General features: G+C 58.6%; 4 protein-coding genes across 4 annotated transcripts; 3 read left to right on the forward strand and 1 right to left on the reverse strand.

The window, feature by feature from the left end:
• Positions 1–1426: 1426 nt before the first annotated feature.
• K437DRAFT_128567 (cryptochrome) lies at positions 1427–4824 on the forward strand. The gene is made up of 4 exons (XM_013387505.1): positions 1427–1726; positions 1799–2074; positions 2166–3434; positions 3516–4824. Exons 1-4 carry the CDS (start codon positions 1581–1583, stop codon positions 4723–4725), a joined length of 2901 nt encoding a protein of 966 aa, XP_013242959.1. The 5' UTR covers positions 1427–1580; the 3' UTR covers positions 4726–4824.
• A 1137-nt stretch (positions 4825–5961) lies between these two features.
• K437DRAFT_268622 (uncharacterized protein) lies at positions 5962–8452 on the forward strand (the record flags this gene model as incomplete). Its single annotated transcript, XM_013387506.1, has 5 exons — positions 5962–6306; positions 6373–6477; positions 6549–6644; positions 6733–7032; positions 7124–8452. 5 exons carry the CDS (start codon positions 5962–5964, stop codon positions 8450–8452), a joined length of 2175 nt encoding a protein of 724 aa, XP_013242960.1.
• A 276-nt stretch (positions 8453–8728) lies between these two features.
• K437DRAFT_128645 (uncharacterized protein) lies at positions 8729–13555 on the forward strand. Its single transcript, XM_013387507.1, has 2 exons — positions 8729–10006; positions 10079–13555. Exons 1-2 carry the CDS (start codon positions 9122–9124, stop codon positions 13163–13165), a joined length of 3972 nt encoding a protein of 1323 aa, XP_013242961.1. The 5' UTR covers positions 8729–9121; the 3' UTR covers positions 13166–13555.
• Positions 13556–13639: 84 nt separating this feature from the next.
• K437DRAFT_268624 (uncharacterized protein) lies at positions 13640–14913 on the reverse strand (the record flags this gene model as incomplete). The annotated part of the gene is made up of 3 exons (XM_013387508.1): positions 13640–13885; positions 14081–14404; positions 14509–14913. 3 exons carry the CDS (start codon positions 14911–14913, stop codon positions 13640–13642), a joined length of 975 nt encoding a protein of 324 aa, XP_013242962.1.
• Positions 14914–15469: the final 556 nt, after the last annotated feature.

Below are 15469 nucleotides of genomic sequence, written 5' to 3' on the forward strand. Positions count from 1 at the left end.
AGGAAGCGTAGCCGCGCTGAGGGGTGAAATAGACTCGCAACTGGGCGATTAGAGCTCTGGAGGACGAATGTAGACTAGATGGCGCTTGAGCGAGACTTTCAGGCAAGGAGGGACTAGGCCAAAGGCTTAGGGTTGCCGGTAGAGACGGGGATGCAAGGCTAGACAGGAGTGAGTCCGCCTGGGGGTTTCACACGGGCACTCTGGAATAGATGCCAGTTTAAATCCATGCACCGCCACGCCACCCGGCAATTGACAACACACACCGCTGCTCAAAGCAAGTCTGCTTGCTGATGATGACTTGCAGAGAAAAAAACCCCGAGGAAGGTCGGCGACTTTCCAATTGATGACAGCAACCCTACTTCGGAGCACCCGCTACCACAAGACTAAAACGGCAAGCAGGCGGGCAGGGTTCATTCAACTCCGCTCGCTGGCCGATCGTCATGGACTTTTTAGGACGCGAGATCGAGAGAGATATATATATACAACCGGAACGCCATTTGCTGGCAGCGGGCACGGTATAGTCAGACGCACGACCCAGCTCGAGTCGACGAACAACCGTTGACAAAGAAGAGAGACAGGGTACGAACTGTCAGCTAGCCCACCCGCCTGCGACAGCTCGACTGTGCGATACGAGGCTCTAGCTCCTCGACCACTTGTTGGCTCTTCCGAGACGCCAACAACGCCAGCGGGAAGCGCGCTATCTCTCGTTTTCCACTTTGGTTTTATTCGCGTTCTCATTGCCATCTCCTCCAGGACGACTTGGTGCGACAGCAACCGGCTGCTATTGCAGAACAGGAGCTATTTGTGAGGCACAGCGCGTGCGCAGTCTGTTGGCCCTAGCGTCTCTCTGTGCAGAGCCGAGTAAGAGAGCGGCCCGAGCCACGACGGCGTGTCTACACGCACACTACGCGCACCCATCCGTCAGTAGCAAGGCAACGAGCACGCCCAAGCACGTCTCGTGTGCCGAGAGCGTCGTCGCACCCGTCGGCAGTCTGCCAACAGCTTCTTATCGGATCGTGTGTCCCAGTGAGCGCGCTGCGGTCCGTTGCTTCAACGGTGGATTGGACACAGCCGCAAAGCCCCCACGTTTCCCCGTCGGCTGTTTGGCTTGCTTGCTCTTCGCGGCTATCCTGGAAGCTGCAAGCTGCGAGCCGCTTAACATCGACTTGATCGGTCGAGGGCATCACCATCACCACCATCACCGTCACCATTCGCTCGGCTCCGCTCGCAAAAGTAAGCAGCGTGTTGTGCCCCGCACCGCAGGAAGCGGGCCGTCTATAAGCTACCATTCTAGCGTCAGGGCCTTTTCTTCAGACATTCAAGCTAGCGCACGCGCAGGTTCAATTTAAGCCTCATCTTCCTTTTTCGCTCAACCCAGCACTCTCGTAGCAAGGCTTGCACCAGTCCGTTCATTCCTACCTCCGCCCGTACATTCTCCGTGCGCACGACGACAATCGCGACAGCATACAAGCGCAATCGTGGACGCGACCGCGACTGCGAAACGCAAGACCTGCAGAAGCGCCAGGGTCGAGGTTTGACGCGGGAGCGAACGCGAACGGTAGTGCTAGTCCACTTCAGACATGTCGACGCCAGTAGCCCAGTCCAGCACGGCGCGGCCGACCGTCTCGGCCGCAGGTACATGGACAGAGGAAGAGGGTGGTAGATCGATCCTCATCTGCTTGCTCCGGCTCGACTTGCGCATTCACGATAATGCGCTGTTCCACTAGTGAGTCAGGGCGAGCACTGCGCACGGTGAAAGCCGATCACTGACTCGCCCTGCTCCACCACGGCATTTCAGTGCCCACCGGCCAGCGGCGCCGCCAACACGCGAAACCTGGTTCGCCGAGTTATGTTCTGCCAGCGGTCAGTCGACCGGCGCCAGCGGCGACTCAGAGGCCTTCTCGCGCTGGGCGGACGAGGCGAGCCTGCACAGCCAGGCGCAGTACTTGCTGCCCGTGTACGTTTTTGACGAGCGCGAGATTGAGCTCAGCGGCTTTCCCGGCTACAAACGCGAAGGACCCGAGGCGCGCACCAAAGAGTACGGGTTCTGGAAGATGAGCGGCTTCCGTGCTAGGTGAGCCAAGCATATTTTTTCACGGTTGGATGTATCTCGCGCGGAACTGTTGCTAACACTGGCTTTTTGCACCGTGCGTTTCGTCCCCAAGGTTCACGGCTGAATCGGTATACGATCTGCGCTCGCGGCTCGTCGAACGCGGCAGCAATCTGCTGATCCGCTTCGGCAAGCCGGAAAAAGTCATCGCTAACTTGGTCACGGCGCTGCAAGCGCAAGGCGACTTCGTCGAGGGCGTCTGGATACAAAAGGAGATCACTCACGCCGAGGTGCAGGTGGAGAACGAGATCCGCACCGCACTCAACAAGCGCGGCGTGCCCTTGCGCTTCGTGCATGGCAAGACGCTCATCCACCCGGTCGACCTTCCGTTCGACGTCAAGGACACGCCTGACGTCTTTACGCCATTTCGCAAGCGCGTCGAGCAGCTCGGCGCGCGCATGGCGCGCCCGACCCTCGACTCACCCGCACGCTTCAAGCCCTTCCCGACAGACCTGCCCGAGACGGGCGACTACAAGCTGGACATCACGTACGAGGTCGACGTCGACGGCCTGCAGAAGCTCAAAACGTTGTCCAAGAAGGCGCCGCAGCAAAACGGCGATATCTCCTTCTACGACATCCTCCGCTACATCCTCCTCCCGCTCAACGACAGCAACCTCTCGCCGATACTCGAGGGCCCGAGCATCCTGCAGAAGCGCCACCCGGCCAGCGCGCTGCCCCTCCGCGGCGGCGAGAGCTCCGCATTGGAGCGCCTCGAGTGGTACTTTATTCGCGGCAAGAGTGCCGACAGCAGTCGCTGGGACCGTAACGACCCACCTCCAGTGGCGCGCTACAAGCAGACGCGCAACAACCTCGTCGGACACGCCTACTCGACCAAGATGAGCCCCTTCCTCTCCTACGGCTCTATCAGCCCTCGCCAGATCTGGGAGGCTCTTGACTATCACGAGCACAAGTTTGGCGAGGACCAGAACACGTATTGGGTCCGCTTCGAGCTGCTCTGGCGCGACTACTTTTTCTTTGTCGCGGAAAAGTTCGGCGTCCTCCTCTTCCACCTCGGCGGGTTCGAGCTAGTTACCGACCCGGCACAGGCCGAGAAGAAACTCCAGCCCGGCTGGTGGCGTGGCTGGGACCCCATGCAGGATGGGCCCGAGCACGACGTCACACGCCTCCTCGACGGCCGCACAGGCATCCCCTTCCTCGACGCCAACATCATCGAGCTCCGCGAGAGCGGCTTCATGAGCAACCGCGGCAGGCAGAACATCGCAAGCTTCCTCACAAAGGACCTCGGCTGCGACTGGCGCATCGGCGCTGAGTTCTTCCAGTCCCACCTCATCGACTACGACCCCACGTCCAACTACGGCAATTGGTGAGTACATGGCGCTGGCACGGCGGAGCCTTCACAGCAGCAGCAACTGATGTAATGTCACCTCCCTTTTTGCCTCTCAAGGCAATACGTCTCGGGCGTCGGCAACGACCCACGCGCGTCGCGCCAGTTCAACACCATCAAACAGGCCAAGGACTACGATTCGTACGGCGAATACGTCATGACCTGGATCCCGGCGTTGCGCAACATGCACCCGGCCTACGTCCACACGCCTTGGCTCCTCGACCCTGAGGAGCGCCGCCGCTACGGGCTCAAGACGACCGAGATGGACGTGACTGCTGTCGGGTACCCCGCATGCCCCATGCTCGAGATCGAGAGCTGGAAGAAGCACTACGAGCGCAAGGAGGGCGTCGGAAGCAAGATGCGCGGCAACCCGCAGGAGAAGGTCAAGGACGGAAAGTTGCGCAAGGTCAAGCCGCACCATCACCACCATCTCCACACACAGCAGCAGCCGGTCCAAGCGCGGGGCCAAGCACTAACACAGAAGCCGACGCGCTCCAGCAGAGGCTTTGCCGCAACTGACGGCATGTATGCGCTAGGCAGCAGGGCATTTGGAATGCAGCCCCATTACCGCCAGCAGCAACAGCAGCAACAAAAACAGCAACAGCAGCCAGACAGCGGGAGCAACAGCCAATCGGACCGTGAAAGTCCAGACAACACGGCCAGCACGGCGTACGACAGTCAGCAGCGGCACAGAGAAGGTTTGCCGCCGCCAACACGAGGCGGCGGCTTCGTCGGAGGCATCCTGAGAACAGCAGCCACCTCCGTAGTTGGTACCGGCAGCGTGGCTGGCAGCAGCGGAAGCGGCACAGGCGCAGGTGTAGGTGTAGGCGCTTACGAAGGTCGCAGCAGCTCACCGTTCGGCGGCAGGTTAACAAGCGCTGCTGCAGGCCCGCCAATCGGAGGTGCTCGCCCATCGCGCGCGTTCGCAAATGGTGCAGCGTCGAGTCAGCTCCCTGCACCTGGCTCGGCAGGCGCAGCCGCCGCGGGAGCAGGTTTCGGTCTCGGGAGCCTCGGCTCGGTCGCAGGGAGAGCGACCTCGACAGGCTGGCGCGCGCAGGCGCCGAGCGGCATGAGCAGCAACGGTTCAGCGCAGCTCGGCTCAGGCACCTCGCTCCTTCGGTCGAATGCGCCTGCCGGCGCCTCCGGCCATTCGCCAGGGAGCGGCGGTGCCAGTAGTGGTGGTGCTTTTAATGCAAGTGGCGCGGTCTCCGGCAATGCCATTAGCAAGGCCGACTCGGAGACGAGCTGGAGAAAGGCGCCAGGAACTTGAGGAGCCCAAGGCTCCGAGGGCCCATTGCGCTAGTGGCGCGTTCGATTCAAGTTCAAGTCGAATCGAGTCATGTCAGCAGCCATTCTCTCTAATGCTTTTTCCATCGGACCAATGAGCAGCTCCCAGACAGATAATGAATGAAAGGGAACGGTGCACTTGCGAGTTGCGCTTCCCTCGAAGGTATCTCATGCAAAGGGCATGTCGTCGTACAAGCACACACGTATGCATGGACGAGATACCTCCGACAGAGACGCGCACACATTCACTCCGGATTATTCGCTCGAACGACACATTCAATTGCAGCCGCCGTCTACCGGCTTTTTCTCTCCTCTCCGCCGAGCCTGGCCCGCCACACTAACCCTCCCATCGCATCACATTCTCGCAACGAAGCACCACCCTTCACAATGAATGCTATGCACCACAATATCAAGCCGAAGAAAAGGGAGCCAAATCCAAAATCGAATGTGAAGACAGAGAACCGTTACCATCGCAATCTCATGTCCCTGGTCATTGTCATGCACGGTATGAAAGATTGACGAACCACAGCCAAAGTGGGGTGTGTGTGCTTGCTGCCACTTTTGTGCTGTTGCAAGATCTATCACATCCGCAAATCCTTAGCTCGCCGCTCGATGATCTGCCAAGCCAGTCCCAGCCACAATGAGCAGCACCGATAACATGTTCTCTGCACTCCATTGGTTGCTAGATCAACTGTCCGTCTTGATGTCGCCATGGAAGAGCATGCTCGAGGAGATGATAAAATTGGGTGCAAGCAGGATACTTTCCGGTGAATGGATCTTATATTTCCGATGAATCGAAAGTGCTGGAGGATGCCTTGGAAATTTTCCAAGAAACAACATTGAAAATTTTTAACGACCAAACAGGCTTCGCCATAACAATCTGCAGTTCCGCGCCAGTTCCAATTTTTTCGAATGGGTTGCTTGAATGTATGCATGTCTACATCGGCATGACAGGCTTTGTTAACACCTGGATTTTCTGGGTGCTAACATTCGCGTATAAGTCGACAATGGACGTGTGAACTCGCAAGGCAATCGCGACAGAGTGGAACCCACAAAGCACCGAGATTTGTGGCTAGGTTGCATGTTCTTAGCGGCGCCAGTGGCCGATTGGGGAGCTGGAGACAACGCAGCTCTTCGAGACGGGCTGGACGACCCGTTCGACAACCGAACGAGCTTGCCGAATCGCAGTCTTCGACAGCCACAGGCTCTTCGAGACAATATGGCCAACGGAGCAGGTCGCCGCAAAGCGCTGCGCCGGTATGACTCGGCAACTCGTGCCCCTTCGGATGAAGATCCTGCGGACGATTTGGATTTGAACAATGGCGACCTCACCTTTGTCTTTGACCTCGAAGGCGACATGGACGCCAGCACAGGCGCGCAGAGGGCTGCTCCCAAAGATCCTGATGCTGCAAATATAAATTCCACGCACGGAGATCTGCTGCTCCCGGAGCACGTTACGATCACCGACGATCACGGTGAGCAAGGCGAAGGCAGCGACGATCAGCGCGGCGACGATGATGATGAGCTGGGCCACTACGATGTGCTAGGCGGCAAAGGCGGTGATGTGAGTTCAGTCCACTCTGGAAACGCTACACGAGATGGTATGGTCTGACACATAAGAGACTTTCAGTCCCGCTACTACAGCGATGATGAAGGCGAGGATCCCAAGGTCGAGGATCAATGTGCACAATGCATGGAGAAGGGCCACATTAAGAAGAATTGCCCACACATACTCGTGAGCAGAGATGAGATGCCCTTCGAACTCTTGCTGTATCATGCTGACAATAGAGCGACATTGCTTATCAGTGCGTCGCGTGCGGGGCATTTGACGAACACCAGACACGCGAGTGTCCGGTGTCCATCATGTGTCATCGTTGTGGTTTAACAGGTCACATTTCGCGGGTGAGTCGCTGTCGCAATCAGCTGTTCTATACCGACCAAGCGACATCCCGCCGACCCTCAACAATTTCCTCATTACTTTTGCTTGCAGGCATGTCCAAATTCGCGCGGTCCAAGAGGGATGGAATGCCCACGCTGCTACTCGACCAATCACCCCGAAGCGGCGTGCCCCACCCTCTGGCGCCGTTACAGATATCTGAGCACGTATGATCACGAACGGGAGCGAGCGCTCGAAGCCGCGCGTCAGGGGCGACTGCAGGAAGACCAGGGTGGTAGACACGATGACAGCGCTGGTAGTGTGAGCGGAAGCGACATGGACGAAGGCGATGGAGGTGATCGAAGAGATTACGAGCGTACTCTGCCACGCCCTCGGCGCGACTGGGATCCTGCAGTGAGTTTGTGTTGCTTTCGCGATTGCTGCAGAGTCCAAGGCATTGAGACTGAGATCCGGCTTGCTTGTGTGCGCGCGTGTGTCTTCGCAGCAACGCTGGTGCTACAATTGTGCAAGGAAGGGAAATCACTGGGGCGACGACTGTCCACAGGTGCGCGCGACGATGATGCGCGCAACGGGCGAACCGTCCGCTTTCAGCGAATGGGTCTCTCACATGGGGCCATTTGCCCGCGACTTGCCGCCGCCTCCCCCGGACACCAGCGTCGGCGGGCTGTCATCGCGCGACTTTACGTTCGGCGCTGGGCCGCATTCCAATTTTGGGAACGTCATCGATCCAGATGCGCTGATGGACGGGTACTTCAGCAGGAAAAATGCAGGCAAGGGGAAGGGACGAGACCCTGGCGATCGACATGCGCAGCAGCATAATGGCAGAGGGCCGTCTTCTCATGACCAGCCACGGCGGCGTCAGCCCTCACCGCCGGGCCTACCGCCTCGTGCCCAACAAGGCAATCGGCGCGGCAGGCCAGGCGATTGGTTCGAGAACCGCAGGATGCAAGGAAGCAGCAGGGACATTGACACCGAGCGCAGCTATGAGGGACCGTATGGCCCAGGCACCAGTCGACGGGGCGATCGCGATAATGGGAGGATCCTCGCAAATGGTCGCCAGGCAGACTTCGATAGGAATGATGCCATCACCTTGTCCAGCGACAGTGATGATGAAGATTCGGGCAGTGTGCGAGAGATCCACGCTAGCGAATTTGCAGGTCAGCCCGCTAACAAGAAGGCGAGAAAGAACAAGAAGAAAAAGGACCGAGGCAAGCGCTCAGGCACGCCGTCTCAAGGGTCCGATTCCGAGTCCACCGCGGAAGGAGCAGGAGCGGCAGCGGCGACCGAGTCGGGAATCTTGCAAAGCAAATCATCGGAACGAAATCGCAAAAAACGGCACTCCAAAGCGGTTCGCGTAGAGAGAGAGCGCCAACGCGAGCAGGCCCGTACTTCGGCCACCGCTACGAGGTCTTTGAGCCCGATATCGCACAGGTCGCTCAGGGAGCGCATCTCGGGTGGATTCGTCAGGGACGATGGAGGAGCGAGCTTACGGCTGCCGTTCCGCATCGACACGCGCCGCTCTCGCAAAGGTTCTGCCGATGACAAAGGTGGCAACGTTGGCATTGCAGGGGGAGGGGATGACAAGAGCAGCGGCGCCGGGAAGAGGAAGCGCAACAAAAAGGCGCACAAGAGGAATGGCATGCAGCAGGAGGCGCAGGGGACCGTGCAGCAGCGCGGCGAGCCGGGCTTCGGGCCCTTCAGCTACGATGCAAGTGACAGGCGCAATAGAGCAGCAGCTGCTGCTGCTAGCAGCGGCGGTAAAGGGACGTCGGCGGCGCCCGCGCCAATGTATAAGGGCGGGTACCTCGACTAGGTGCAGCAGTAGATGTACATGTATGCGCTCATTATTCCTTGTGAGGGTATACGAAATATCATCCCCGCCACCCTGCTCATCCTGCAGAGAGAGTCCCCAGGTCTCCAACGCCGTGAAGAGTTCCCTTCAGGTCGGTTTTTCTCCTTTTGCGCGTGTTGCTGCTGTCCCGGGGATCTCTCTCACCTTTGATGCAAGTTACTACAAGACAAATCGGGGTGTTTTCAACCGGCCCGGGAGTCATTGCGTGAAAACACGTTGGAATGGTGTCAATCTGAGGAAATTATATTCATAGTGTGGCAAATACGGTTCTCCCGGCCCGGGTTTCCACCCTATGTAGTCCTCTGCGCGCGCGGCCACCATGCGGTTGCCGCTGCAGGCAAAGGAATCGATTCGAGAAACTCGTCTCATGCATGGGTTCGTCTCGTGACCATCACCCATCAACTGTCACACTTCACCGACTATCCTGGAGGCATCCTAGACCGAGCTGCCAGCAGCACCTGCGAGGAAGTTCCGTCAACGCTGCGAGCTGTGTCTCTCGCCACCTGCAAGTAGAACCGTGGCGTTGCCGCTGGTTGGACACGTACGTGACGCGGAGAGGACACGTCCCCATCGTTGCGCACGCAAGTCAATAGCGCTACATACCGCGAGCGCTGCTGTTGCAACTTCTGCATGACAAGCCCTTCCCGTCACAGCATCAAAGAAGCGTCCGCACAACAACCAACTAGCATCGAGGGCGCCACCATGAACATGGGTGCGCACCCGGATGCAAGTGGGAGCGGAAGCAACAGTGCGAATGGCACTGCTACCACTCCCATTGCTGCCGCTTCCTCTGCCAGCGCATCCGCATCGGCGTCCACCAGCAAGGCCAAGGATATCGCCAAGAGCGCCGTTAAGCGCAAAGGGAGGGCAAAGGCTGAGAACGCGCCTAAGCGCGCCAGCTCGTCCATACGCGGTAGAGGTAGAGGGCAAGGGCGAGGCAGGAAAGTACGGGGGAGAGCAACAGCAGCAACGGCCGATGGGCGCTCAACAATCCCCTCGGCGTCTTCGTCGTCCGAGCCCGCGTCGGATGGGAAGAGCGTCCGACGCGGATCGCGCTGGACCTCCTCGCCCTCGGTCGGCACGCTGAAACAGTATGACGACACCATGGTCACGATCAAAAAGTGGCTCACGCTCGCGCACCCCTCACTCGCCGACGCATTCGACACCGTAAGCGAACGCACGCTTGACGCAATGCTTCTCTACCTCGACCATGCCGTCGACCGCGGACTGTCGTACAACACCGTCTCGCGTGCCAACTCGTCCATGGTCGCCTTCTTCAAGTTCCGCCTCAGCCGCAAGCGCGAGGAGTGGGACTCGATCCGCGACGAGAAGGAGCGCTTTCAGACCGGCAACCCGTGCTTCAGCAAGCGCTATAAGGCCAAATATCACTCCATCAGCCGCGAAGATTTGTTCAGAAGACGCAACGTCGCCAACCAAAAGCAAGCATCGCAGCCGCTGCTCTATGCGCACCTTCACCAGGTCTTACCCTTTTTATGGCAGAAGTCTGACGAGACTGTGAGAATTGCGAACGTTATTCTGAGCAAATGCCACAGTAATTGATGCCATGAACTCTCTTTTTCGCGACAGCGCGGCACGAGCAGCCGGGACAATCTTAGCCTCTGCATGATGCACTCGTTCATCACGATTGGATACCTCCTCTGGACGCGCCTCGACGAATTGCTCAACTTGCGCTGGGGCGATGTCTCCTTCGAAGGTCTTCCGCCGCATGCAGCTGGTGTGAACAAGCTCAGCGCGCACGGGACTGACGGCTTCGCGCTGCACCACAGCAGTAACGGCGCAACCGCCATCATCCGCCTGCCGTGGCGCGAGGACGTGCGTGGTCGCGCTAAGTCCTACCGCCTGCAATACCAGGCGCAAAAACCCGCGCTCGACGCAGCAGCCGCGCTTAACCGCTGGGCTCAGATCTGCGTCCAGTTGAACCAGGGCGAGCCGCTGCGCCCGGAGCACCTCGTCTTCCCGAGCTTCAACAAGTCAAACGCCTATGCACCTACCAGCAAGATGCTCGGCGCCAAAGCGCTCGAGCTGTTCAGAGACGCGCTGAGAGCTAGTGCCGCTGCGTCTTCACCCACTGCTCAGAGCCAGGGCCAGGTGCAAGGGCAGGAACAAGGACAAGGGCAGGGACAGGGGAATCTTGCAGGCATCGTCGGTGGATTTGGCGCGCTGGGTCCTGCGCTCGCTGCGCCTCCGCCTCCACCCGCCCCCGTTCCCGCGGCAGAATCAGCACCTAAGAAGGGTAAGATTAGGGGTAAAGCGGCGGCGGCCGCTGGCACATCAACTGCGATAAGTGGTGATCTGGCGCCAACTGCGACGGCAGCCGACGTGGTGGCCTTCACGCAGGTCTGCCTGCGCAAAGGCGGGCTCGTCGACGCGATACGCAATGCGCCACGGTATGGCCTCAACGTCATGACGCACGACGACGCGATCTGGTGGGGTGGCTGGTCCAACGAAGCGTCCATGATCAACTTTCTCGAGAACGATAACGCTGTCGACGAAAGCGAGATCGGCGGTGGCTCTGCAGGCAAGGCGTCGGTGGCAGCTGCTAGTGGTGGTAGTAAGGCCAGTGGGAAGCGGGGCGGTGATGCGGTTGCCAAGAGGGATGGCAATCCCTCTGCTTCGAGTGCGAGTACAGCAACTTCGAAACAGGATGGAAGAGCTGCAGCTTCGGCCTTGGCGCCGTCGCCATCGTTGACTGGCAACGGCTCCTTGCACAACGCTGTCGGCAAGAAAGGCGCGACAGGAGGCATCAACAAGCTCGGCATACCCGCGGGCGCCGGAGCGGACCTTTTAACGTCAACGTTCCCGGCTGGCACATTGGACCCACCGCCACCTCGGATGCAGTCACTGTCGTCATCTAGCAGCAACTACCTCCAACAGGTCCTTTCGCCGCAGTTGCAACAACAGCATCGCCACCACCACCAGCAATACCCACAGCAAGGCTCATCAGCAGCAGCAGCGGGTGCGGCGCCCAGCCCGTTCCTCGCGGCTCATGCTCACCTATCGGCTGTCGACTCATCCATCGGCAAGAGCGTACTTCCGCTACCTCAAAAGGCCAAAGCAGCCCGGAAAGCAATTACAGCTGGGCCTGCTGCAGCGGTAGGATCTGGAGCCGATGGGGACATTACGAGGGACCCAAATACGCCCGCGAAGAGGGGTCGAGGGAGGCCGAGGAAAGACGGCAGACCGCCAGGGTCAGCGACTCCACGCAAGTCTGCAGAAGGCCAAGCGTCCAGCAGCACTTCCTCTGCAGCTGCCGTGACTGCTGCAGGGCTTGGCACAATGGACGATGGAAGCGGCAGTACGCTCGCGCCTGCTTTGCCACTGCCTCATATGTTCAAGCAGCAGCACGATTCCATGACTGCGACGTACAGTCACAACACCGAGAGCAGTAGCAGCACCGGTACCGGAGCAGCAGGTGGAAGCGCTGCTGGCGCCAGCCTGTGGCCTCTCCCGCTCTCTGCGGCACAGAGCCAGACACCCGGCAGCTCGCACGGCCATCTGCACCAGTTGAGTCCAGCTCAGCATCACCAGCTTCCTCCTCCGCATCCTCCGCTTTCGTCACATGGGTATTCGCCAGCTGATGCTGGTAGCGCGGACCACGGCGCCGCTGGTAGTAGTGGTGGTGCTACCAGCGGTGGTGGCAGCGACTTCTTTGGTGACCCCGGTGGTGTAACGAGTGCGGGTGTGCATTCTGGACACCACTATGCACAACAACAACAGCAAACCCAGCATTCCAATGCATACTATCCGTATGAAGGTTCAACGTTTGGAGGCACAACGGGCACAGCGACCACCAGCGCCGGCGCTGGCGGTTACTACGCAGGCTCTGATCCTTCCTCATATGCCACGTCGCAGCACGCTGGCGCATCGACACCTGACCAGTACTATACGCAGGCCGCGAGTCACCACGGCAGTGGAAGCGGTAGCGCAGGGGTCGGTGGCGGGTCAGGAAGTGGAGGTTTCTACCGTAACCACGGGAACTTGACGACCAACTCAAGTGCGTTCGATACATCGCATCACTCGCCTTCCGATGTACAGCACACCACTCACTACGGATCACAGTACGGTGCGACGACACACTCGCACACACATGCCTACTCTCATTCACACAATACGCATACGCACGGATACCAGCATCAGCAGCACCAGAACCAGCATTCGCACGCACATGGGCATGGTGCCAGCGGTAGTGGTAGTGGTGCCGGCGGAGTGAGTGCAGGCAGCAGCAGCGTCGGCGCGTCGCCATACCAAAACTTTGCGACGCCCACACAAGTCGCTGGACCCACTCAGGCAGCTGGAACCGGTCATGGACAGTCGCAACACCCGCACGGCACAGCGTCCTCAGCAGGACATCACTACGCATACGTGGACTACGGGTCTGTTCCCTACGACGACACAGGCAGTACAGGCGGGCCAGGTGGTGGGGGCGCAGCCAGCAGCGGTGGTGGCGGTGGCTGGGGAGCGCAACACGCCTCGCATGGCGGCGGTGGCAGCGGTGCAAGCAGCGCAGCTGGAGCGGGAACTGGAGCAGGAAGCCTCTACGCTCCTCTTTCGCACACTACGCATTCGCGCTACTACGGTGCCAGTGGAACCGGTTCGCTGCATCAAGCTTCCGATATGGCCCTGCCACCCCCGCCTGCCTGGGCACCGCGTTGAATACGATGGGCGCGCTCGAAAAGTGGCCCCCCTTCATTTCTAGCTAATCGCTTGTCTCGCTTGCCCTGCGCGCGAGCGGGCCTATTGGATCTGTATTGCGATGGACGCACGATGTGAGGTGCACGTTTACTTTTTGTTTCTTCTACACACTTGTCTTTGCTTCTTTCACACCCTGTACATCTCCATCCAGAACAACCGCGTGCAATGCAACCCTTGCTCGTGCTCTTCTTTGATCCTGGTACAATAGAAATCAAGAGATGCATATTCTGAGTTTTATTGGGCTGCGGATTGCGAGCGAGAGTAATAAAATTGAAAGGATGGCTGCGCCGGTGCGTCCTCGCTTGCCCTATTGCGCGACACGGTGATATAATTTGCCGCAAGGTACGAATTGCACGGCCAAATTTCATCTGCGATTGCTGAGCTGTTCTTACTGAGAGAGGGCGACTGCTGCTGCACCGTTACTGTTGCTCGGGTTTATTGCCTTTTCGCCTTGACAAAGACAGCGACATCGTGTGGGAGGAGTTCTCCATCATGCTCGACCGTCGGCCGCAGCAGCGGCCCTTCGTGCGACTGGCGCTCCCATTGCGCACCACCAATCTCGCTGACCCAGGCGCCAGAGGGCCGCGTCATCTCGCAGCCTTTGGCCATGAAGCGCCACAGAGGCGTCCAGGCTGCTTGGATGGCGCGTGTCAGTGGGTGCGCGGAGCGGACGTGCTCAAACTGAGCAGGGTAATAGTCGTCGCATGGGGAGAGTGAATTGTGATAGGAAGCAAGACCCAGGAAAAGGAAAGAAAATAAGATAAAAGACGGGGGAAATAGTGAATATATGCGCTCTTGTCAGCACGGTGTTCCATTTGAGCCGTAAGCAATAACAGACGCAGCTTGGGGCTATCAAGGCCACGGTGTAAAACTTACCATAATAAGCTTGCCGCCCGGTTTGATATAACTCAAGATGACTTTGATATGCTCCTTCGGGTCAGGGATCGAGCAGAGCACTTGCACCAGGACAACGGTATCGATGCTCTCTTCGCGGATCCCATTTTTAGCCAGTATGTCGAGGTCTTGCACACCAGCGGACAGGATGGTTGCTTTGGACTCCAGACATTCAGACGGTGATGCTTTATGGCCCTTGTTACTAGCTCCCTTCTCGGCACCGGCACCGGACGATGCGGCGTGCAGCGCGGCCTTGAGAGGGGCGTGCAGTGCCTCAAAGGGTTCTAGGAGGTAAAGATGCTTGATCTGCAGTTAGGTACGGTATAGAGTACACAGATCAGCGGTCAGAGTCCTTTAATACCGTGTGCATTGAATGGGCGGTGAGCAGAAGAGCCATTGCTGCAACTCACCTTTTTAGAATCGTAATACTTGATACTCTGGCCATCACCGGGTCCGACCTCGAGGACGATTCCGTCGGCCTGCTCGAGCAGCGGTTTCTTAACGTACGCCCAGGTTGAGTCGCTGATTTTGAGGATGGAGGGGAAAGCAGCCTGGAGCGCCAGGTCGCGCCAATGGGTCGGATTGAGCAGCTCGAACAGGACAATGTGCAGCCATGCGATCGGGTTGAAAACGCGTGCTGGCGTCGTCAGCAGGCCGAACAGCCCGCGCAGCTGTGCGAGGATTGCAAAGGGTACGCCGAGGATGATGATGAGCAGGGCAAAGAAGCTCGGCTCGACAGTGGCCGACTTGACGCGCTGCAGCACCGTAGCGCGCCGCGCTGGCTCGGGGTGAAGGTCTGGCGAGATGTACGACATGGTCACTTTGCTTGTTGGTTTGCTTGCTATATCTTTTCGTCTTTGCTTTCCCAATCGTTTGCTTTTGCTCTTTCGTCCTCCAGAGTATTATATATATATATAATAGCAACGCCACGCGGGACACATTTCAGAGCACGGGCCAATCCGTTGTTTTCAATAGAGAAAGGCTTGACCTTGGTCAGGTTTGGAGATAATTAGCTGGATATAACCAACAATTTGCCATGGAAAGCCATTCTGTGATCCCAACTCGGACCAGCTCGAGACCTCCTCATAAGCAAGGCAGCAGGCACGGCATCTGTGTCAGAGGTTGGTGTCATCCTGGCAAGTGCGAGGGGATCGTGGCTCTCATCAGCGCCTGGGGAGTGAAGCTCAGTTACATGTTTGGCCCATCGTGCCTTTGCTTCGTCAAGGTGGGACCTCGAACCGCTGCACAGCACCTTTCGTTCTTCACCTACGCTCGTTGTACTGCGCGCAGTGCTCAAGGCAAGGGGCAGATAGCGCCACAATGGACTTTGTAGCGCCTGAGTGGAGTCTTGAAATGGCAGTGTAATAAAGG

Source organism: Tilletiaria anomala, assembly GCF_000711695.1.
Source record: "Tilletiaria anomala UBC 951 chromosome Unknown K437scaffold_47, whole genome shotgun sequence".
NCBI classification, from domain to species: domain Eukaryota; kingdom Fungi; phylum Basidiomycota; class Exobasidiomycetes; order Georgefischeriales; family Tilletiariaceae; genus Tilletiaria; species Tilletiaria anomala.

Bases quoted from the DNA above. Each gene is read 5' to 3' on its own strand.
- K437DRAFT_128567 (XM_013387505.1), top strand. From the start codon at position 1,581: ATGTCGACGCCAGTAGCCCAGTCCAGCACGGCGCGGCCGACCGTCTCG. The intron at 1,727-1,798 runs GTGAGTCAGGGC...ACGGCATTTCAG, and splicing joins GATAATGCGCTGTTCCACTA to TGCCCACCGGCCAGCGGCGC. The intron at 3,435-3,515 runs GTGAGTACATGG...TTGCCTCTCAAG, and splicing joins ACGTCCAACTACGGCAATTG to GCAATACGTCTCGGGCGTCG.
- K437DRAFT_128645 (XM_013387507.1), top strand. From the start codon at position 9,122: ATGACAAGCCCTTCCCGTCACAGCATCAAAGAAGCGTCCGCACAACAA. The intron at 10,007-10,078 runs GTGAGAATTGCG...TTTTCGCGACAG, and splicing joins GGCAGAAGTCTGACGAGACT to CGCGGCACGAGCAGCCGGGA.